Here is a 23,380-nt window from a genome sequence, read left to right as displayed (position 1 = left end):
GAATTATCACTCAAAATATCAGATAGTAAGAAAAAATGCTCCCAAATTCTCTCTCATTTAGAGAAACTTGCATTTTTTTTCGGACGCAAGTTTGGAAGTTTTTCTGCCAGCCAGTGTCCACGGTTGCATTTCAAACAAAAGAAATTTGTATAGAATTTTTAAAATTCTTTCAGAGAGGCAAAAAACAGGATCTACGTGTATATATCTTGTCAGTCCGACTTTCTTCAACATACGTTTCAATTTCTTTGTCGGGTTTACTATATCGACTCTGGTTGAGATTGCATTCCGATTAAGAATACAGTTTTTTTTTGCCGAGTACATTTCAAATCATTGGAATTAACTAAATTAATTAAGTAAACAAGTATTAGCTTACATTTTTCATTTTAAAATCGCTCCAGTTTGTAAATTTTTAAATTTAACGAACTTGTTTATTCAAGTTATCGTCGACAAAAAACCCACCCATGCGCCACAATCATATGTTTTTCCTAATTGCAAACTCTTGCTGGCAAAATTTTTTCCGGCTCGAATTTGTAACTTCTCTCCAAGAAATAGTCTTTTTACTCGTGATTTATTTAAATAAAACATGTGGAATTTAGTTGAAACATTTTAGCCGTTTTTAGCCGGTTTTATTTGCCAATTAAGCCGGTTCGCCCAAAAAGTTCTGGCAACACTGCTCCACATTGCATTTTAGATGACAGTTGTGCTCTGTGTAGAACTACATACATGTATGTGTACGATTATGTATTGACTTGTTGAAGCGTTAATTTGTTGTTTTTCAGTTATGTAGGTAACAGCTCAGACGCCTAGGTACTTATCTCAAAACTAACAAGTCGATGTCTCGTACATACCTAGTTAGAACGAAGAGCGCACATGAGTAGAACAGAGTGTCAGTGAGTAGAGTAAATAGGGCCAAATAACCGACCTGTTCATTTAGGAAAACCGGCTACAAGTGTACTCTCCATGCGATTGCCATGAATAAGAGCGGGCGTGAAGGGACGGTACTTTCTGTTAAAAAAAAAAATATATATTGAGTATAAAAAATATACGGCAAATATTAAAGAAAAAAATTATCAACTCCACAGGTCGTTCAATTTCGTTTCATTTTTATACCCACAGCGAGTACTGGTGAATCAGTTTGAAAGTGAAGCGCAAACGAATCGAAAGCAACAAGTTGCTGTTGTCGCAATAGCCCCAACACCATCGCCGTCGCTTTCGTTGTTGTTTGGTTGGTAAATTAACAGTTGGTAGCTGGTGTTGTTGTTTGTTGGTTGTGTGCTTGTCAACGTAACGTTCGTGCAAACAAAAACGTAATACCATTGAGTGCTGGTTAAGTCCGTTAAAGTTTTTCTACTTTTTTTTTTTGTTTCTGTTTTTTTTTTTTGCTTCTTGCTCTGCAAATGCAGGTTAAAGTGTACACATACATAAATGCACTTTTGTCCGACACAAAGTGCGGCTTTTGCAAAATGCTGTGTCGTGGGATTGTGCATTTTTTATTGCATTTTTACAATGTCAAGAAATAGTGCAGTTGCAGTGTATTTTTCCAATCTATTTTGTAATTACAAATGAAACGTGACGTATGGCTGTGTGATGACGTTACGTACGATTAAACACAATTGTTGATGAATCACAAAAGAAAATGTGACCGCGAATTTGTGTTGCTAACAAAGGAAATGCAGTGCATTTTAGTGGAATAAAATTGAAAATAAAAATAAAAAAAAGAAATTAAGCGAAGTTAAATAAAAAAAAACATAATATAAAATAAACAAAAACTAAATTAAATCTAAAGAAAGGTTTAAAGAAAAGAAGTTGCAAAAAAAAAAAAATTGAGACTATACATACATACGTACTTATATTTTTATTGCAAATTAAAATAAATTTTAGTGCCTAAGTGAGAAGAAATAATCCGCCTAAAACTTAATATATAAATATTGTGAGGGCCAAATAGCACTAAATTTTTGCAGGAAATATTGACCAAAACCACGTGATTAGGGACAGCTCTCGCTCTATATTCGAAGAACAGAAGTGAAAAAGCGATCTTATCAGTTCTCAATCTAGAAATTGAGGTTTGACAATAAATTTGTGGCTGTGAAATAAAAAGTGTTGCTTTTTCGAAAAACTCTTTTTTTAATAAGAAACTTCGACTCACAATAATTTATACTATTTTCCTAAATGAATCTCTTTATGTTCAGGAGTCACTAAGTGAGAATATGAAATGAAAAAGTGAACCAAAGAATTTAATTTTTACAATTTCACTTCACCGAATCTTATCCCCCGTCTGGAAAAACCCCCTAATCCATTCATGTCTTTTAGTTCTTCTTCTTGTTTTTTGACCCCAGATTTTACTGTTTTCCACTTAGCTTAAGAAAAGTTGTAAGTTTTTGCCAGAATTTACCAGAACGTGTTCCCGCACTGTGTCCTCTGCCAAATGAAAGAACAACTTAGAGTGTAAATGAGGTTCTCTCTTTGTCAGAAGTTGCAAGATTTTTTGAAAACTTTTTGCTATAAAAATCTGATAAAGTCTCAAACCAACAGCTGTTCTCTGTTGCCAAATCTAGTTGAAAGATGAAGAAATAAAAATAATGCACAACTGAATTTTTAGCTTATTAAAAAGATCACAATCAAGAAATGTCAAGTTTTGTAAGTATTTTTTTTGCGTATAACTTAGCAAATCACCAAGAGTAAACAAGAAATGTAGTCAGCGATGTAGCGTTCCTGTACTTTTTGGATTTCTCTCTTTCTCTGAGAGCAATTTTGCTCTTTGACAGTATTGCCAGTTTTTTCAAGAAAAGTTGAGGAACAAAACTACATACAGGGTGGGCCAAATAGGTCCATACTTTGCCTAGCAGTGTGCGCAGTCGCTCCATCTTGTTGGAACCACAAATTAGGATTCTGCTCTGCCATTGGCCGCAAAGAGTTTTTAATCATTGTTCTGTAAGAAGCCCCAGAAATCTTTTCTGGCGTTTCATTCTCATTCTCGAAGAAATATGGCCCGATAACTTTTTCCGCCATAATACCGCACCAAAGAGTGCACCTCAAAAATAAACTCGTGTGGCTAATTGTATCAAAGGAATAGCGTATTGTAGTCGTTGTTGGTGGTATGTATTATGATTTTCCAAGAGGATTAAATTTCGCGGTTTGTTAGGCTAAGCCGGCTAGTCACCTAGCAGCTTCTCAGAGACTATTCATTGCGTTACTGGCAAACTACGACCAGATAGCTTAGCTAATCTCTGGGAATAGGAGCTAAGTTGCAGACGAAAAACATTGCAGTTTAACTGACAAACCGAAACAACTGTTTGTCCACAGAATCACAGCCCACCAAGAAATGGAATTTCACAGAAGATGTGCTCACCGAGTCAGCCATCCGCTGACCTCACGCCAACCTTCGACCTCCAAAATTATTGCCGAATGTAGGTGTCACCGAAATATATAAAAAAAAAGCCGGCCCCTTCTTTCGGCCAAAAATAAAATTTTTTCGTAATTACGAACTTTTTTTATTCACTTGGTCTAATGTTCAATGTGCATACATATGTCTTAAAATAATGTGTCGCCTGATGAAAACTCTTTCGAAGACATTTTTACTGAAAGCGAAAATATCTACAAGTTTTTTTCAACACATCCTGTTCAATAGCCATACTCTTATGCTGGGCATTCTTCTTATGCTGCAAAGTGAAATTTGTAAATGCCAACGATTAAAAATCCCTAATGGGGTTTTTTGTAATTAATTTTATTATTAAAATAAAGAAAATATAGTAATTACATATTTCATCATGTTTGCATAATTTCTTCACCTGCGTATAGCTGCACCCTAAATAAAAAAATAGAATTTTTCATTGTGTTCTTAAAAAGTGTTTAAAGCTAGAATGTAAAAAAAATATATATTTGTTAACAAAAGTCTTAATATTCTCCTCTCATTTTAGCAACGTTTGTGCAAAAAAACTAACTAAAATTAAACGAACTAAGTATTCAACTAACGACGGAAATTTGTGTTCAAACTGTTTCCGAAAAAAAAAACAAATTTTCGAAAGTATTATTACTGCGAACTGCATTTCGAATACGTTTAAGCCTACCAAAGACAAATTACGCCAAACTCTTGTCAATAATTTACGTAAAATAATACCACAAAAAACTTAAATAGATATACAACACATGAAATATGCCTTCACCTACAAAATCGTTAAATCAACGTGATCGTATACGCGATCCGCGCGAAGAAATCCTACTCGAAACAAATTTCGAAGATGATGGCATACTGACGCGTGCCTACAACAACAATCCATACAATAATGGCTCAGCAATACATAATCGACGACGCAGTACCTACCGTTCAGATCACTCCTTGGACCGTTACACGGAACGTGGTGGCGAAGAAGGTAAATGCAAAAAAAAATGCATTTCGTATACTCACTCGTACTTAAAAACACTAACTAGATTTTGATGCAACGTATTGAAGTAACGCACACTACATACTGCTTAAGGCTCAAATGCATTTTGTTAAATGTATATTTTTTCTTTTTTTTTTTTTTTAGTTGTGTAATACAAAAATCGCGAAGTTACTTTGTAATCTGGCACCTTAGTATTAAATGCAAAATATTATGTGCTAATATTTTACGCTTTGCAACGTCACACTTCTGCTTTTTATGATTTTTATTGTTGTTGTTATGCTTTCGACCTTCTGTTGACCCACTTGATCACTGCTTGTCTGATGGTGATCAAAGTTTGCGCTGTCGATGTGAGTATTTAATGGTGAACTACTTTTCTTTTTGTGTTACAATTTAACGCTTGTCGCTGCAGTTAATAGGTTAATTAGGCTTTTGTCCTATAAATGATAGTTAAAAAAAAATACATGAATAAATACACATATATATTGTACATTAGGCATATGACTTTTTTCTAAAATTAAATACATACACTCACGGCAAAAAATATTGGCACAGAGAATTTTTCACAATATATGCAAGAATTTTTATAGAGGAGAAAAACCAAAAAATAAGGTTTTTGTAAAAATTTGGAAAAATTGTGCATTTCCAATCTGACATGGCATTTGTATGACAAAATGAAAACGTCAAAAATTTAGAGCGGTTTTTCTATATTTGCATAGTAATTAAGTAAAAAAATTAAAAACAATTGGCAGTAGAGATTTTAAGTATAAGCACATATACATCGATGGCTGAGTGGGAGATCGTCCTATCTCGGCAGCTAGTTCAAAAAAGCCCTATCTCAGAAAACTTTTCAAGAACCCTACTACTACTACTTCCGAATTTGATTGAAAAACGCCCAATTTCAGAATTTTGTTGAAAAACACCCTATCTCAGAATTCGGTTCAAAAACGCCCCATCTCAAACGAAAATACATGGAAAAAAAGCTGAGGTAGGGCGATTTTGAATCGGCAGCTGAGATAGGGCATTCTCCAACCAAATTCTGATATAGGGCGCTTTTCGGTGATATTCTGAAGTAGGACGTTCATGAAAAGTTTTCTGAGATAGAGCGTTGTTGAGAATTTTCTGAGATAGGGCGCTTTCGAACTGGCTGTCAAGTTAGGTCGATCTTTCACTCAGCCATCGATATGAACACATTTTTTTTCTCGGAGTTCCCTCCGGAAACTTTTTGTTACAAAATTGTAATTTTTGTTGGTTTTTCATCACTGCTCAGAAGTATATTTAGTTTTAGAAAAGAGTCATGTGCCTAATGTATGTACATACATATGTATTCACAAAGCATATGCTACTGTTTTAAGTGCATTATTTTTATTAGTTCCCCAAGCGTAACATAAAAACCATAGCTGTTAACTTTCCAAAGTTCTAGTTTTCTTCATTTATTTTTTCTGCTTACATTTTGCATTGCAATTTTTCCACCTTATTGCTCTCGTTCTTTGTGCCCATATTGTCTATTTTCCTTTTAATTTCTTTGTTTACTCCATTCTTTGCTTTTTCAAATATTTTTCTCCCTCTCAGTAGTCATCTACCAACTCAAAACTCATTTACGTTAGACCTAAATACTCATCGTCCCATATCTTATCATCGCATTAGTTATCGCTTGCTACACAATCTCAAACGAACTCAGTATATTTCGTCATCTGTGTTTACTCCCCAAAAGTAAAATTATTGTTTGTAGCTACAAGTGTTCCCAGTGGGAAAACGGCTAAAGCGTTATCTTCATCAAACAGAAAGCGATTAGTTTTTCCTACAGAACGTAAACATACACCCAAAAGTAAGCGGAAAGGTAATATGTACGATTAGCGTGTGATAAGTTCGCCGCCAAAGGACTTAATGAATGAGAAGTATGGCTTTATATTTATTGAATTTTTCAATCTAACGGCTTTAAGTGGAATGCAATCTTTGCATTGTGAATATAAATATCTATGCCACTGAAAAAATACTCTTTAAATTGCTTATCAAAATAGTTTTCAACGGCCGCCTTCATCCCACTGTTGTCCGAAAATATTCGCCCCCGTAACTTCTCTTTTAAATTGGTTGTTGTTGGTATGGTTTTGTTGTTTGTCCATGCGGTAGCTGTTAATGAACCAAAGAAGAAAGGTGGTTTAAGAAAAATGGAAATCTATTTTTGAAGGCAGTTAGATCGGTGCCCGGTGCTTCCCACTTAGCACTTAGATCAATCGATGCAAATCCGCGAGCCAGTCATCAAGTTACGAAGGCATCTAATTTAAATCCCCGAGAGTTCCTTAGGGTTGCTTGTGAAGAGCGTATCAAGATACTTTAACCTTGTAAAAGCTGGATAACCTGAAAGAAAGTGTCAAGTTGATTGACCTAATCGTCCTCTAGGCAACTGCAGCAGTAAGAATCAGATAGGATTTTTAATTTAATAACCTGTTTAATTTAATGTTGATGTTGCCAACTACGGTACTTGATCAAATTAGGCTCTAGTGTATTTTGTATCTAACTGTAAAAGTGTTTGAATACTCTGGAATTCTTGGAAGCTTATACTACTCCACTTACAAAACAAAAGGGAAGAGTAGGTGACTGAAACAGGACCAGTGAATTTGTTCTTAGTTGCGTGAAAACGTAACGAAAAGGGTTATTGACGACGTCGTCTGTTGGGAACTCTCCTTACTATTTTAGTGTGTGTTCAGGCACAAGTTATGGAAAATTGTATGTTGTTAATTCCCGTGATAACTCCATATTACCGAGTTAATCCGGATCAAAGATGCCGTCTGTCTATGATTTTACTTTAATTTACTGGTCGCTGTCGTGAAATTCCGAAAAGCACCTTAGTTTTTTTGTTAAATTATTGGACGTTATTTAATTTTCAGTAAGGCGATGTTGATAGTGGGTGAGATGCTAATTTCTCTGCTCTTTTCCGGTCGCAATATTACGACCGACAAAGAAATTTTGATTTGTATCTTACTGCTTCTTCTGTATACGCTTTATTCCTTAATCAGGCTCAATGAAGTTAGGGCTCTCACTGGGTTCGTACAGCTAATCGAAGGATAATCAGTTGGAGTAATCACAATCGCGGTTGACACGATCATAAGTATAAGCTATGTAGTTGAATTATTTTATACTTTTATGTATGCTACCCTCTGTTCTCATTGGGGTTTGTTCCTAAATACTATAAAGATGCACATAAACAAACATACATACATACGTTGATTGTAAGTTTCTTGTAAAATTGGCTTCAGCGTGCTTTGTATTAGATGTGTGTTCGAACGGCTCAAATATTCTTGTTGTACTCGTATGTTTGTACTTGAATGTACATTGAGTTGCTTACTCAATGTTCCCTAGCTTGCTAAAATGAATCAAACTACTTATTGGATAGATGCATTGGACGTTCAAGCTATTCGACTTGGGCAACAGCACAACTGCTTCAATAAAGCCGCGTGTATGAACACGCCGTAATATACATAATTTATTTTGCTGTAATAATTATTTCATTTGCACTGTGAGAAAAAATTATTCAATGGATTTCATTCGTTGACTCATTGAATGTACGTATTATCAAGATAAGTTTATGTTAATTTCTATGTAAATATTAGTTAACGGAAGTAGACAGGGAAATTGTTTTGCACATGAAATAAAAAGTAGATAACAATTTTTTCTCTTGTGATTAATCTTAAAAATGTTACTAATCAGTATTGGACACTAACTATGTTTATACTGAATGACTTTGGAAACAGAAATATTTACGACTACGGAATGTATGTCTGGCAGCAGATGCGCTCAATATGTACTGAGTTTTTAATTTTTATGGATGTATAGGTAGATAGATTTCATGGAGGATGTGCACTGCGACCTTGGGTCTATTGTGGCCTCAAAGATCATCACAAAACCTCGTTCAGGCCTAGGGCACTAATGAAACCAAGCAGAGAGTGAGTGTACGTACAACCCTTCAGGTATGTTAGCATTTTTCTCGCAACCGCATTGCACCCTAAAAGTAGATGTAATGGGATTTCTGCTGTCATATCGCAGTAACGACAGAACTCGTCTGCACTAATCCCCAGGGTGTTCGTATGGGTCCACAGCCTACAATGGCTCGTTAGCAGACCAATAATAAACCACAGGTTTGTCTTTTAGACGGTGATTAGTTTCCTCGATCTCTTGTGGTTGTAACTTCTCAAAAGTTCTTTCGCCGGCCTTAGTCCGGTGTATTTTCCCAATATGCTTTTCTGAGCTGACGTTCTTCTGCTTTTAACTCTTCCCTGGTGGGGTGAGGTCCCACTGCAAGGGAGGGTTTTGGTCCTATAGATCGAGTAGCTGCTGCCTCTCATGTAAGTCTGTGAGCCTCTTCGTTGCCCTATATGACTCTGTGGTCCGGGTCCCACAGGAGATGTAGGATGATTCCCCAAGTGAATGGAGATCTTGGCCTTGGGGACTTATATTCCGGCCCTATGCCTTCGTCAACCCCTCAAGTAGCCCACTGGTGTATAACTTGGTGTAAATTTGTGAATTTTGGTACAATTAATCAGATTTATACTAAAATTCGTAATTTACACCAATTTGTACACCAGCTGGCGGCCGCTGTCGTGTAGTGATTAGCAGTGCGCGCCTCGGCAGGCAATGGCAAACCTCCGAGTGTATTTCCGCCAAGAAGCGTGTAACTGTAGGTCCCTCCCCATTGTGTGACAACATCAAGGCGCACGCCAAAAAGCGGAGGAGAACTGTACCGTTCGCCTGATTTTCATAGATGGGATGTTAATTTAAAGCGCTTGGTCTGTCGATGTGCAAACTGGTTTTAGTTTTTCTAAAAGAATTGCCACCTGTTGAACAATTAAACTCAAATTATTTAATAATCAATGCCATCATGTCCGCACCGGTCGTTCGATCTTCCGAAATGAGGTGTCAAATTACTTTTTGGGAAAGAGTTGCCACCTTTCAAAAAATTTGTTTCTTAGCTGAAATATAGGAGGGTTGCCACCTATTTAAAAAATCATATTAGGTAAGACAAATACGTATCACCATATGGGTGCCAAACGAAAGGTGTTTCAGAAATTAGTAGTATGAAAATATTTTGAAGAGGGTTGCCACCTGCTTGAAATGTCGAATTTAATTTACTTATACACACGTTATATGAAATATCCAAATATGGATGTCAAACGAAGGAGTGTTAATAAATCTTTAGTTTGGACGCTAAAAATCTTTGTGAGAAGTTGGAAGAGGGTTGGAACCTGTTTAAAAAGTTAAATTCAAATCATTTAATAAGTTAAATGAATTATTAAAATAAGTGTATCAATCGAAGGGGGTTTGAAAAATTTTTATTTCTGAACTTTTAAATACTTAATTCACCAGGTAATTAAAATATATATCGCAACGTGCGGCGAATAAGAGTTAACAAGGATTGAGCTTGAAAATACTTTTAAAGAGGGCTGCCACCTATTTGAAAGGTCTAACTCAATTAACTAATACTAAAAGTATATGATATATAAAAATACTGTAGTCAAACGAAAGAATGTTAAGAAATCTTTAGTTTGAACATTTGGAGTATTTGAAAAGGGTTGCCACGTGTTTAAAATGTTACAATCAAATTAATCAAAAAGTTGGATGAATTATTAAAATATGGGTATCTATAGAAATGGGTTTGCAAAGTCTTTATTCCTGACCTTTGTTTAGGAGGATTGCCATTTGTTCGAAAAATTAAATTTAAATTAGTTCATCAGTTTATTGAAATACACGTGTATCACAATTTCCGACGAAAGCGATTTAAGAAGATTTTAGTTTGAGAATACTTTTGAAAAGTAATCCAAAAAATGACAAGTTAAAGACCTTATCCTGTAGATGTGTGATGAATTTTTTTAATTAAGAACTTTTTTCATCGGTATAGGGTGATTTGAAATTTGATGAAATAATGCGACATTGCTCTTATAACTCTGAATAACATTTCGAATATTTTTTAAGTTTTTGAAATTCAATTTTGGGCATTACTAGTTATTATTATTATTCATTCGTCAGTTTTTGAGCAATCTGTGAATTACCTTTAGGTATGCGACCGAAAAGTTTTGTCTAAAATTGTTTCGTTCTAGGTCGCTTTGCTGCCTAGTTCGGTCTTTAATCTTTTCTCAAATCTCTGTTGAGCTAGTTCTGATTTCCTTACCCAGTCTACTCGATATGGATAGTAAAATGTTCAAGTTTTCGACACATATTGAAGCAAGAACTGCCCTTATTAATTCCCTATTCGAAATTTCTTCACTTCTATTTGTCGCTGTGTAATTTTCACCATTATTGCGCTATCTACGCTTGTAGTCATCACTTTGCCAGTTATTTTAATGCCACTCAGTTCTAAATGCCCAACTTTATTAGCAGACAAAAGCAGCAATGGAAGGAAGTCAATGAAATCACCCACAATTAGTCTTCACAATTGCCGACATTAGTTGACTTATAATTGCTTAACTTGGTCCATTGTTGAACTTAAGGGTCATTTATGTGCTGTTTGTCAGTGAGATTGAATTACATTGAAAACAAATAGATAAGCGCAAACAGAGCCATAAATACTTATGTATATAACTTAGTATAAGTATACTATACAAACGTATATACAATTTATGTTTTTCAAGTATCCACTTATGCAAGAGTGCAAAGTTGAAGATTCCACTTAAGTATTTGAGTAAGTACTGTCAAAAGTAAGAGAGTTGTATAAATCTGCATATTAAAGTAGCTTAAACTGCAATCATTCACGCTTTTGCGAATATACATAAATGTTTACATATTTGCATTCAAATAACAGTTTGCATAATTGGGCCACTTGTTAATATTGTTTCAAGTGCTCTTGCGTTAGCGAAGAGAGCTAAGTGTATGCTGGTGTATTTTAACTAATGATTTCGGTAATTTAATACTCCAAGGCTTACTCATTGCTTAATAGCTATTATTTGAAAATTTGTGGAAAATTTTAATTGTCATTAATTTAGGGATAGCTAAAATGTTAAAGTGAAGCATGAGTCAAAATATGTTACGTTATGATTCACTTTTTAAATTCTCCCGTACAGACGTAACTTTTCACTGAATTTAATTTACTTATTGATGTTATTGTATAAAACATATTTTTATGATTTTTTTTTTATCGTACAATATTTTTTAATTCATTTATTCTGATACATATTACAAACTATATTTTTATTGCAATATATGTTAATTATTTATATACAGTTCTAACTTTTTATGTAAGCTATTTAAATTAGCCGCTTAATGGGCTCGAGATTAATTTTTTACTTAATCACTAGTATTACGTTTAATAAATTAAGTTATGGCAATTTTTACACACAATTGAAGCCGCCATTGGAAGCAAATGTCAATAAATTAATCTATACTCGAGGGAAATGTATATAAATACATACATACACACATATGTTACGCAAAATTATTGAGTGCAAAAAAAGTCTGTTAAGGTGGTAATTATTTTTTTATTTCGATTTTCCAAAATCGGAGTCCAGTTTTCTGTGAGGCTAGGGTAAATAAAAATTTGACAAATATATCAGCTCGATCGCCATTGAAATTTGTGAGAACCAAATTGCGACAAAATGAAAACAAAAACGCTCAGGGGAGGTGCATAGATTGTATGATCAACCGCCATTAGAATCAACTTACCCTCCATCGCGAACCCTTAACGCGGTCCAATACAAAAAACTGAATTTTCGTGAAAATTTACAAAAAGAGTTCACAATTATTACAATGAATCTAAATAGGTCTAATAGGATCGAGAAGCCGCCACTATTGCAGCCTTAAGACTTAGAGAGGTAGGCTCGCGGACTTATGGTCCACCAGGCCATTCGAAAATCCTAGGGCCAAGTGCGCCCATACCTATACCAGCAAATACTGACTACTGCATACTATCAAATACCTTCACCAAAAACTATATAATTACCATACCAACTCGAAAGAACTGGGGAACTAGGCTCAACGCCATAAACGTGTACACTGATGGCTCCAAACTGGACGGAAAGGTCAGGGGAGGAATCTTCTCCACGGAGCTGGAACTGGAAACATATTTTCGCTTTCTCGACCACTGCAGTGTATATCAGGCTGAGGTGCTGGCTATCCAGGAGGCTACTCGGCACCTAGCAAGAATACTCAATGAGAAAAGACAGGTTTTTATCTCCTCTGACAGTTAGGCAGACAACACAAAGTCTCTCACTGAATGCTGAAAATCTCTAAACGGGATAGCCCAGCATTATAGAATACAACTCATATGGGTGCCTGGACACCGAGATATTGAGGGCAACTGCAAAGCTGATGAACTGGCGAGGAATGATACGACTGCCCCCATACTTCCGGGGACGAACTTGGTAGGCATACTAATGGCCACTTTCAAACTGAATGCAAAGAAAATCACCAAACGAACGCTGGAGAAACCACTCCTTCTGTGGAACGGCTGGCTTACATAGCCTTCCTACGATAAAAAACGTACGGCTGTACTTTTAGGGTAAGAACGTACCGAGGTATCTATTCCAACAAGAATTCTTAGAGGTCATTGTCAATCGGCCTTGTGATTAGGAGCGAACGCGAGGACCTGACCTAACCTTGTATTCACCCCAATCACCTCCAAGGAATAAAAAACCAGGTCCGATAGTTGTTATAATCGTTGCGCCGTTGTCTTTTCTGTATCTGGTACTTGCGAAGTGTAATGGTGTCATCTGTGCAGTTATTAATTTCGACACAACAATCTCATTGCTCAATCCAGTTGAAATCGTTTTGATTGATTTTTCCCCATTTTTGCTGGAAACGGCTAAACAGATACAAACCGGGCGCAAATTTTTTCCAAATTTTTCTTCAAACACTTCTTCTTATTTGGCGCTGTAACCGCCTAAGCGATTTCGGCCGAGTTCAACAAAGCACGCCAGTAATTTCTCTTCTGTGTCAACTGACACCAATTGGATATGTCAAGTGAAGCTAAGTCCTTCTCTACTTTGTCTTTCCATCGCAGTGGGAGCCTCCCTCTTCCTCTGCTACCTCCATCGGATTCCGAGTTGTATACTTTCAGAGCTGCAGCGTCGATGTCATTTCCGTTGACATGGCCAAGCCAGCGGAGCCGCTATCTTCAAACACTGCTCTTAACAGTAGTTGGTGATTCGCCGTTGCAATGTTTTCACAATGCCTAATATTTGTTCGATGTCTCCATTAGTGGCAATAACCGGAAGGCTATCAATCTTATTCTTTTCTGTAATGTCTTCCAGTATTTTGCCATCCCTACGCACTAGTATTGATAATAAAATGGTATAAAAAGAGTAGCATTACATGTAAGTTCTCGTTTTTTCGATTTGCAGTACGGTACCTTCAAATTTACGTTCGAATTCGTTCATTGAAAAATTACTCGGTTCCTCTTTTTACATCTTTTTACGTCCATTTCCATTCTATCATCGTCATCATTGTCTGACGAATTTTCGCAGGATGTAAATTCCACTGCAATTGAATACAAATAGTAAACTTTTGATTCATCTACAATATATGTACAATATTAATTTCAGTAGCCGCTCGTTTTAGCCGTTATTATTGTTCCTCTTCTCGTTCCACTTTTCTTCTTTTTAATATCAGGAAGGGCCTTGTCAATGCCGATCATGCTGCCTGGGCGGCCTTTTATCCTCTGCACAAGCTAAAAATCTCTGTTCTCCTGTACCGTCATTCTTATTCTATGCACATTAGCATGAGCAATATCGAAGATGTCGTCTAATTCTTCGACGAACTTTTCTTCTTTTACCTTATGCGCTCTTCCTATTTTTACACTTTTTCACATTTCTAATTTTAGTGTACGGGTGGGAAAAACCAATACACCCAGAACTTCTTTTTTTAGGCTTTTTAATCCCAATTGCTGCGAAATGCCATTTCCAATTAAATAAATTTTAGGTTGTTGCGATCTCAAATTAATTCTTCGTAAAAATCTAATGTGCATTTTTTTAACGTAGTTTTCAAGTTTTAGGTTTAAGTATTTTATTTCTCCTTTTTTCTTATTTTTGTGCAAAGTTTGCAAAGCTTTCCCATTTGAAATTCGGTTTTATCGTGCACCGCACTCTGCAAAAATTTGATAATACCCCTAATACATTAGTATAATGTAGATTTGAAGAAAACTTAGGTGGCAATGCACTGTTCGTTTTCCGTATTGCTATTGATTTGGCGGTCATTCCATTAGAGGAAGCAGCCGCTTCACTCTGAATATAACGAAATTGAAGAGATTCGATACAAGGAAAAATGCAAAACCTTGTTTATAACGGGACTCTAACTGTCAACGCATTCAGAATTACCTATGTAGCGAGTTTTGAGTTGACACTTCGTTATACAAAGGCTTTTGCTGGCGCGACTCTTACCCTGAATATATTCCGAAGGTTGTCATGCTCAAAATTTGTGCATTTTTGTATTGAAAATTACGCAACAACGATGTTTATTCAGGGGACCCAGCAAAAATTTTGTCATAGCTGCATTTTTTTGTAAGCGAGCGACAAAAGAACGCTCAACTCGGGTAAAATTTCCTTTTAGCTACTTAAGCAACCCTGCTGGTAGCTGGCAACAAACATGTGATTAGTACAACGGGATTTAGACACAAAAAACAATAGAAAATAATAATTATGCGAGGTATTTGCGTAATATATATACTTATTTAAAATATGTATCATGTATATACGAAAACAAAAATTTCCCTCTCCACTTTCCCATTAACAATTCACAATAGAGCAGTTTTTTCACTTAACAACACTACTCTTCAGGTTGCGTATGTGTTAACCGACCTGGTTGAACTCGGATAAATAGCCGAGTTTGTGTTGTTGCTTTGCGTTGTATTTCGTCATTTAAGCAAGTGTTCTTTTGTAGCTCGGTTGCAAAAGAATGGGCCTTATATTTAGTTTTTCGTTTTATCGAGGTCGATACATCTGTATATCGAGGTTTCACTGTAATACATATCCAATCTATGCATTCAAAATATGCCCCACCTACATACATGGCTACATATGTATATTGAGCTATCTACTCCTTAACGCCATGCAATTCATAATCAAAGAACTTTGCAAATTAATCTTCGTAAAAACGCAGCCTTGGTTAAGAACTTTGTAGATGAGAGCAAAACCCATTGTGGGTAAACATTAATAATAAATTATTTCACAAAACATACATAAATAATGTGACCGATTTAGATCACTCAATAACACCCAGCAGGAGTAAGTAAATATGAAAGATTAAGTAGGAGGCGTAGAGTAAGGGCATTTTAAGAAGAAAACCGCAAATAATTCCCAAAGCAATCATTAAAAACGCCTGCAACATTACGCACAAACAAGGAAAGCAAACAGTAAGAGCAGTGCAAAAGAATAAACAAACAAACAAATAAACAAATAAAGCTAACAAATAGCAAATATGTATATATGTATGTATGTATGCATCAGGGATGTTGCGAATATTTCCATTTGCATTCGTTATGCGAATGATTCGCATAATTTTACACATTCGCATTCGCATCAAATGATACGAATATTTTGCGAATGCGAATGTGTACATGGGCAGAGAGTTCAATCTAGTATTGTTTAAAATCGATGGATAAATAAAAAAGTAATGAGTGGTCAAATGAAAATGCGAACAGATTTTTTGTATGAAATATGGACATAAAAGCGTTGTACTTGGGTATACATAGCGTATGAGTAACAATATTTCCTGCTCATTTCTCATACGAAAAATCTTTGCGCATTTTCATTTCACCACTCATAAGATACTTCTTTATTTATCCATCAATTTTCTTCCGTAGTAACTTGATGGTTTTTTGTAACAGGCTTTTTTTTCTGCAAACCAGTATAATTTACAAAATGTTTAAGTAATAAAAACGATGACTTAAGTTGATTATAGCTTTTTTAATGTTATTCCTAACATTCGCATTCGCATTCGTATTCGCACATTCGAAAAATATGACATTCGAAACATCCCTAGTATGCATATACATACATATGCATGTAAAAACGTACAGATAAACCTGTGAACAAACAAAACGACTGAAACACACAATTAAGCTTCAATAGCAGTAGCAACAACAAAAACAAACAAGGTTAAATAAAAGCATCAGCCATGCAATACCATTTTCAAAAACACTCAATCTTCCCTCCGTCACGCTCCAGCTCAATCAGATAGATAACGCTCTTCAGTTATTTTCAATACTGCGATGCTTATTATTTATACGCTTCATTGAAGTAGGAACGCGCGAGTACGATTGCAAACTCCCATTTTTCATACCCGGAATTTGATTGCAACAGAAGGAATGATGAGCGATTCAGCCATTCAGCCCATTTGTCAGTCTGTCTGTCTATCTACATATCTGCCGGGCATGCAAACTTCAAAACGAGTTCGCACACAATTGATTTTCTTCCGTTTTGTGACACGTCGTAATGTACGAATGTGCACTGAATACTAAAATGTACCACGTTTTATTAAAGTAAGGTCACAAGCACTAAAAGGGATGGCAAACTGGCTGAAAGACAGACAAACTCACCAATAAATAAATAAAAGTGTAGTAAGCTGGTTGTTAAACAAAAATAGATTTAGGAATATGCATACAAATATACATACATATGTACAGATTTAAGTACATAAATAGCACATCACCTGAGGCGCTGGGCGCTGGAAACCAGTGTCTCTAATTTAAGTCTTGTTTATTGCGCTAAAAGTGAAATAAAGTTCAGTTGTAACTGACAAGTAGACTTTCTATGGCTTTGGACGTCGCCGTGGTCGAGCGATTGGAGATGCACATTACTCCGCGTTAGGTTCAAGGTTCTATTCCTGATCCGAGCAACATCTAAAAAAACACACATTCAAAAAGTTTTGTTCAAATAGCGGTCGCCACTCGGCAGCCAATGGCAAAACTTCCAGTGTATTTCTGCCAAGAAAAAAGCTGCTCATTAAAACCATTTGCCGTTCGGAGGCGGCGTAAAACTGTAAGTCCTTCCACTTTGAGTAAGGACATCCAGGCGCACATCACAAATCGGAGGAGCAGCTCGGCCAACCACTAGCAAATGTATAGGCGCCAAATATTAATTAATGGCTTCCAGATTTTTATAAAAAATATTCCTGCAGATTTACTTGACACTCTTGCCTGATGCTCGTGAATTTAAGTACATACGTCAAAATAGGAATTGTAACTGCCTAGGCCGGCTAATCGTCATGTTTAGATGGAACTGGAGAGAAACTGTTGTTCAATTATTTCGATATCTCGAAGCCTACACAGGTTGGGTTGGATTGCGAAAAGTGTAAGTGAAAGCTTACACTCCAAATATTTCTCATTTACTTTTCCCTATAATTAAAGCAAGAGTGTGGATTTATAAAGTGCTCTATCTTGAGTGGGACAATAATAGAGATAGTTTAAATTTTTCATAATTTCTTTCTCGACTCAGCAGCTGCAACGAAAATTGTATCGGGTTTTTTTACACCATGTATAGATGGGACCCTCGGGATCCACAGTATTATTTTCAAAATGGTCGGGATGGCCGATATCAGGATGGTCATTAAAAATTTCCGGGCGGGACGTGGAAAAATCCTTTCCCGATACTCACGATAAAATCCGAAACTTCCAAAAATTCAGGAAGTCTTCCTCAAAGATTTTATATGAAATTAGCACGGAAGATGTCAGATGTTCAGTATGAAGAAAGTATAATATTCGAGAAAAAGATATGCATATGTATGTATGTATAAGTATATTATATATAGAGTGGGGCTTTTTATGCAAAATACGGAGCCCCGCATATAACAGGGAGTCGATAACATCGGTAACGATGTTTAACGGGTGATTAGAGTGAGCCAGAGATAGAGGAACCAGCCCTAAGTGTTCTTTACTCAGCCACATTCAAACAACGTGTCTTCAAATAGGGTGCCTTATACTTGCTTGTGAAAAGTCGAATTTCGTTCTTGGAATAGCTGATATTCTTCAAGACCCATTAAAATAAACTCCTCTTTCTCCATTCTTCACAACTTCTTCACTGCAAGAAGGCTTATCGTATGCTTATCACAACAAAATAATCTTCCGATGGAACATCAACCCGAAACAATCTGCTCTGCTTCTCAGGACACATAATCGCAAGGCCACTTATAAAACAATTCCACAAAACAATTCCTCAAATCTGTCGTCGTTTACACTTTCGGCTAAGACAAAAGATGACTGTTTTGAAGTAGTAAGATATTTTGTCTGCTTTTAACCTTGGCCGCAACATATCGGTCGCCGACTTAGCCACATTGTAGAGGCTACAGACCTGCCAAAACATCACACACCTTATAACCCCCAGTATGACTAGAGAGACTTCCATGCTCTGAGTTAAGGTTCGAAATGTTCCCAAAGCAGTTTTTCTTAAAGCATAGACAGACAGCATCGTTGATCCGGATCAACTCGTTAATTCGGAATTATTTCGGAGCAAGCATAGAATATAGAGAATATACAAAACTAGCATGGACATATACCTTTTCATCGGTAATGCAGTCACCATACTAATTCAGATAGGAATCCAATTTAAATTGAATAAGAACTTATTTGAATTATTGTAGTTTTGCATTTTCTTTGTGTTCCTCGGTCCCTAAGCAAACAAAGCAGACGACTCTTTCATCCGCGGTATCCGAGTGGTGAGGGCTGCGTATTACAAGCCTGCAGGTCCCAGATTCGATCCTCTTTTGGAGCGACTGGAAAAAAAAATGGTTTTTATTAATTCTTTTATTTTTTTAATCGATTTGATATTTATATTTAATTTTACTTTATTTTATTTTCGTTTGTTTTATTCTATTTCACTAACTAAAAACAACTTTAAAAAATATAGAAGTTGTAATTGAATGAATAAAAAAAAATAAATGAATATTCTACTGGGACTCGAACCTACGACCTCGCGGCTCGCAAATCCGCATTACTGCTGTCTATCAAGGCACAACTTTGATCAGATCAATTGCGCTGTTAATCCGTATCAACGTGCCGCCTGTGCATGCTTTTAGACTTGTTACCCGACATATTTACCCATTTATGCGTCAAATTGAGGATTTTATTGGTTAACTAATTATGCAGACCGTTCACGGCATCCGCACGTCTTGAGTTTCGTAGATCGCTCCCAAATCGTTCCCTAATTACTGTAATAGCCGCAATGATTCTCCCCTCAAATTCTTCACAAAGAGCTTCTAAGGGTTTGTCTGTATGTGAATCTTTTTATATAAGTAGATAAATATGTATATTCATGTACATAAGTAAGGTGTGAAATCGTAAACCGATTCGCACCAACAATCACCTACTGATTTTACTGCTGCTGCTGCTGTGCCCGCTACAAATACTATGACAGCCATATTCTCGCAACCTCCCTGTGGGGAAAATCTCTAGTTCTGAACTGGTGCGCTCCTAGCACATTTAGACCCAGTACTGGTTCGCGATAAATCTCTTTTGCATGCAAGCAACTGTCGAATTTAACATGGCGATATCCTAGGAAGTGTCAATTGCCCGCCGCTGCATCCCTTTTTCGATAGTTCCGAACTAGTCCTTAATTCTATAGTTCCGAACCAGTTCTAAAATCGACAGACGAAAGAAAAAAGTATCATGATTTTTCAATCTTTTTGGTTCTTCCGTGTGTTCGATTTTAAGTTATTTTGGAAGAAATGTGTTTTCAATTTGAAATTAAATTTGTTTGAATGATTGTAAGAAATGTACGTTTACATACCTTTAGCTGTAGCTGAGTTTGCAGAGGTGCTCGCTGTTATTTCTTAGATTCCAGACTGTCCCAAGATGTTAAAATGTTAACACAAATTTTAGTTTTGTATTACCAAGCTATGAAAAAGCATCTGCGAAGCACAGAATAGAAGCGTATTTGAACGAAAAAGCCGCCGAATACATATCTATGTAAAGTAAACAAGCCCCCCGCTGCATCCCTTATTCGATAGTTCCGAACTGGTTCTAAATTCGACAAATAAGATCTAGTTCGTTCTGCATCCCTTTTTCTATAGTTCCGAACTATGTATTTCTAAATTCGTCGCTTTAGATATAGATTTCTAGTGAAAAAAACTGAAAAAAATTAGTTTTTTAAAAGTACCACTTTTCGCCGATTTTGGACTGGTAGGGATCTAGTTCCTATCGGACTAGTTCCTTTTTGGCGATAAAGACCTAGTACGGAACTAGAAATTTGATTCACTAGTCCGCGATTTCCCTACAGGGCTGACACTGCTTGCTGTCTTATGCAAAGGTATGTTGCCGTTTAAACTCTGCTGCCCTTGTACATTATAGTCATACCAAATATGTATTGTACTCGTATATATCTATGCATGCATGTGGTTTTAGCATCCTATAAGGCTGTTTTACTGTATTATTGCTGTTGTTGTTGTCAGTAACACAGCCATTATCGTTACTGTTACAAACACCATTGTTCGAATAGAGCCATAGAGCCTTTTGACGAATCGACAAGTAAATATCATTATTTTGAGGTTATATGCAAAAGCGCTTAGTAGACACTACAGTAACGACCATAGAAATAGGTACACATGCTCAGGTAATAAGTTCTTTCAAAGTACACACAAAAACGAATTGCTCAAAAAGTTTCTAAAAAAATTTTAAAATCGCAAGCAAGAAGTTAAATTACATACATATGTTTCTAATGAAAACAAAATAAGAATGAAAGATCAAAAGTTTGGGTAACGTACTGGTAGAGACCAAAACGGGAACAAGAGTTTTGAGAACTTAACGTTAAGAATTAGAGGGGTGTCTGCGTTTTGGGATGAAAAATCGTTTCAGTGAGAACCACAACTGTTAATTCTAAGCCAGAGGAAAGCTGAAACATTTCAATTTCCAGATCGTTTATCATTAGTATGAACTATAAATTTATGGAACAATTTTTCATTTTCTGTGCATTAAAAGTTCGTGCCTTAAGTCTTTCGTTGACTGTACTTACATAATTATCTTTGAGTTCTTTTTTGATTAATTTTAATATATTCGAAAATTTCAAAGTAGTAAGACGCTAAGGAAAAAATCTTGTTCTCGCTTCCATTCTTCGCAATTTGAAGGAAAGATTTGTTTCCGTTTCGTTCTCTGTCAGAAATTTCTGAAAGACTTTATTTCCCAAATTGTTCTTCGAGAGAAAGTTCTTTATACTTTTGTTCCGGTTTTGTCCTTTTCCAAGTGTTTCGGAGACTTGTTTCCCATGTTGTTCTCTTAAAAATGTTCCCGAAAGTACTTATCGCATTTTGTTCTCTTTGGGACGTTCCACAGGGTTTTGTTCTTATATATTTAATGCCCATTGAGAGCGTTCTTGGGGACAAAACTACGAGAATGACATTTAGTTTCGATCATACCTTTTTGTTCTCGGTCCCTGATTGTGCGCACTTGTGCACAAGGGTATTATAACTTTGTTCACATAACGGTTGTTTGTAACAGGCAAAACGAATCGAGATAGATATAGGCAAATGTATACATAAATGATCAGAATGAAAAGAGAAATCGATTAAGCGGTGACTGTCTTTAACGAAACATGGTATGTGCACTTCTTTCGGGCGTAGAACCGATGGTATTGAAAATGGGCAGAATCGGACAATAACCACGCCTACCTCCCATATAACGGCAATTTTCAGAAATACAAAAACTGCCATATTTTAGTAACTACTGAAGATTACTCACTCAAAATTGATATTTACAATAATTTTTAGACGAAAAATAAGAATATTATAAACTTTTGGAAAATGGGCGTGGCCACGCCCACTTACGATCAGATATATGTATCTCGGTAACCGCTCTACCAATTTATACCAAACTCGGTATGGTTATTGTGCTTGCCACATAAAAAAAAAACGTTGAAAATTATTGAATTCGGACTAAAATTACGGCCGCTTTTCATATATCGGTAAATTTCAGAAATGCTTGAAACTTCAATATTTCGAAATTTAAGAACGCAAATTTACTCAAAATTGATACACCCCGGCTTACCATGTAGCGGTAGCTTTCGGAAAGGTGAAAATCATGTATTTAATACCTGTGCCGGGTATTTAATGCTCGGCTCCGTCCGAACTTAAACTTTCTTACTTGTTATCTTTGTCTTTGTCATTGGGCTTCATGCATAAAAAGTGAGTTTAAGCTCCGACTCGATTTTCAGTACACATTTTAAAGCTTAATCTTCTCCACCAGTGCAAAAGTTTAGTCTGAGCTTAAGCTCACTTTTTATGCATGTCGCCTATTGTCTTTGTCTTTATCTCTATCATTATCATTATATTTGTCTTTTTCTATATCCTTCTCTTTACCATTTTCTTTCCCCGCCCCCAGAGGCATATATGTACGAATACCACCTCCACAAGTTTCACTTCAAAACGTTGGATTTTTTTTAATTTTCTTGCTTCTCAGAAGACATTATTGCATCTCCAGTTACGCTTCACCAAAACTTCCGCACCGCACCGCACCGCAGCTATAGCTGAAAATACCTCAAAGTTAACTTGCTTATACAAAATATATTAAAAAATTTGATTTGATCTTAAAATAATGGCTGCTCCTATTTGTTTGAACATCAGCATATGGAAACAAGTGTTTGCTGTTGGCAGCCAGCCAGACACCCAGCCACCCAGCCACCCAGATACCAAGAAGAAGTCAACCGAACGATTGCTGGTTGATCGGACCGCCTGTGCCGCCTATTAAATAATCTCCTATTACCGACAACAATCGTCAGCAAAGTCATGGTTGGCAGCAACAACAACAACAACAACAAAAGAGCAACACAGTTGCTGACACTGAGCAACAATGGGAAACATTACAGACTAAAGTAATAGCTCAGGAGGTGGCAGCATCAACAATAATACCAATACCAAAACCAATATAAAGTCATCAGCACGCAGCTGTTGTGGATGGTGGCTGCTGATTTGTGTGTCAGTGCTGCACCCCAAACGAGCCAGTAATTGTACCACATAACCAGGCACCAGGTCTACATCAAAGTCAAACCTAATTGGGCGGGTCTCGGGGGTGGCCGTTGGTAGAGAGCAGTGCTGCAAAT

The 23,380-nt window shown here is 36.3% G+C and overlaps 1 protein-coding gene across 4 annotated transcripts in view; it reads left to right on the top strand.

The window, feature by feature from the left end:
- Window positions 1-1,130: 1,130 nt before the first annotated feature.
- LOC118739154 (neuronal membrane glycoprotein M6-a-like) overlaps window positions 1,131-23,380 on the top strand; it is a 44,793-nt gene continuing 22,543 nt past the window's right edge. Inside the window, exons 1-2 of one of the 4 annotated variants that reach the window (XM_036470333.1) lie at window positions 1,131-1,225; window positions 3,918-4,370. In XM_036470333.1, the coding sequence (XP_036326226.1) occupies window positions 4,154-4,370 (217 nt within the window). In that variant the 5' untranslated portion in view covers window positions 1,131-1,225; window positions 3,918-4,153. Of the gene's footprint in view, window positions 1,332-3,917; window positions 4,371-23,380 lie in introns of all 4 variants that reach the window. The other 3 variants (XM_036470331.1, XM_036470332.1, XM_036470335.1) reach the window with 3 other exon arrangements.

The sequence above is a fragment of the Rhagoletis pomonella genome, unplaced genomic scaffold (genome assembly GCF_013731165.1).
Source record: "Rhagoletis pomonella isolate Grant_MI unplaced genomic scaffold, Rhpom_1.0 Rhpom_scaffold_00005, whole genome shotgun sequence".
Lineage (NCBI taxonomy): Eukaryota > Metazoa > Arthropoda > Insecta > Diptera > Tephritidae > Rhagoletis > Rhagoletis pomonella.
Note: the sequence above shows the minus strand (reverse complement) of the source record. Positions and strands in the feature narration are given on the sequence as shown.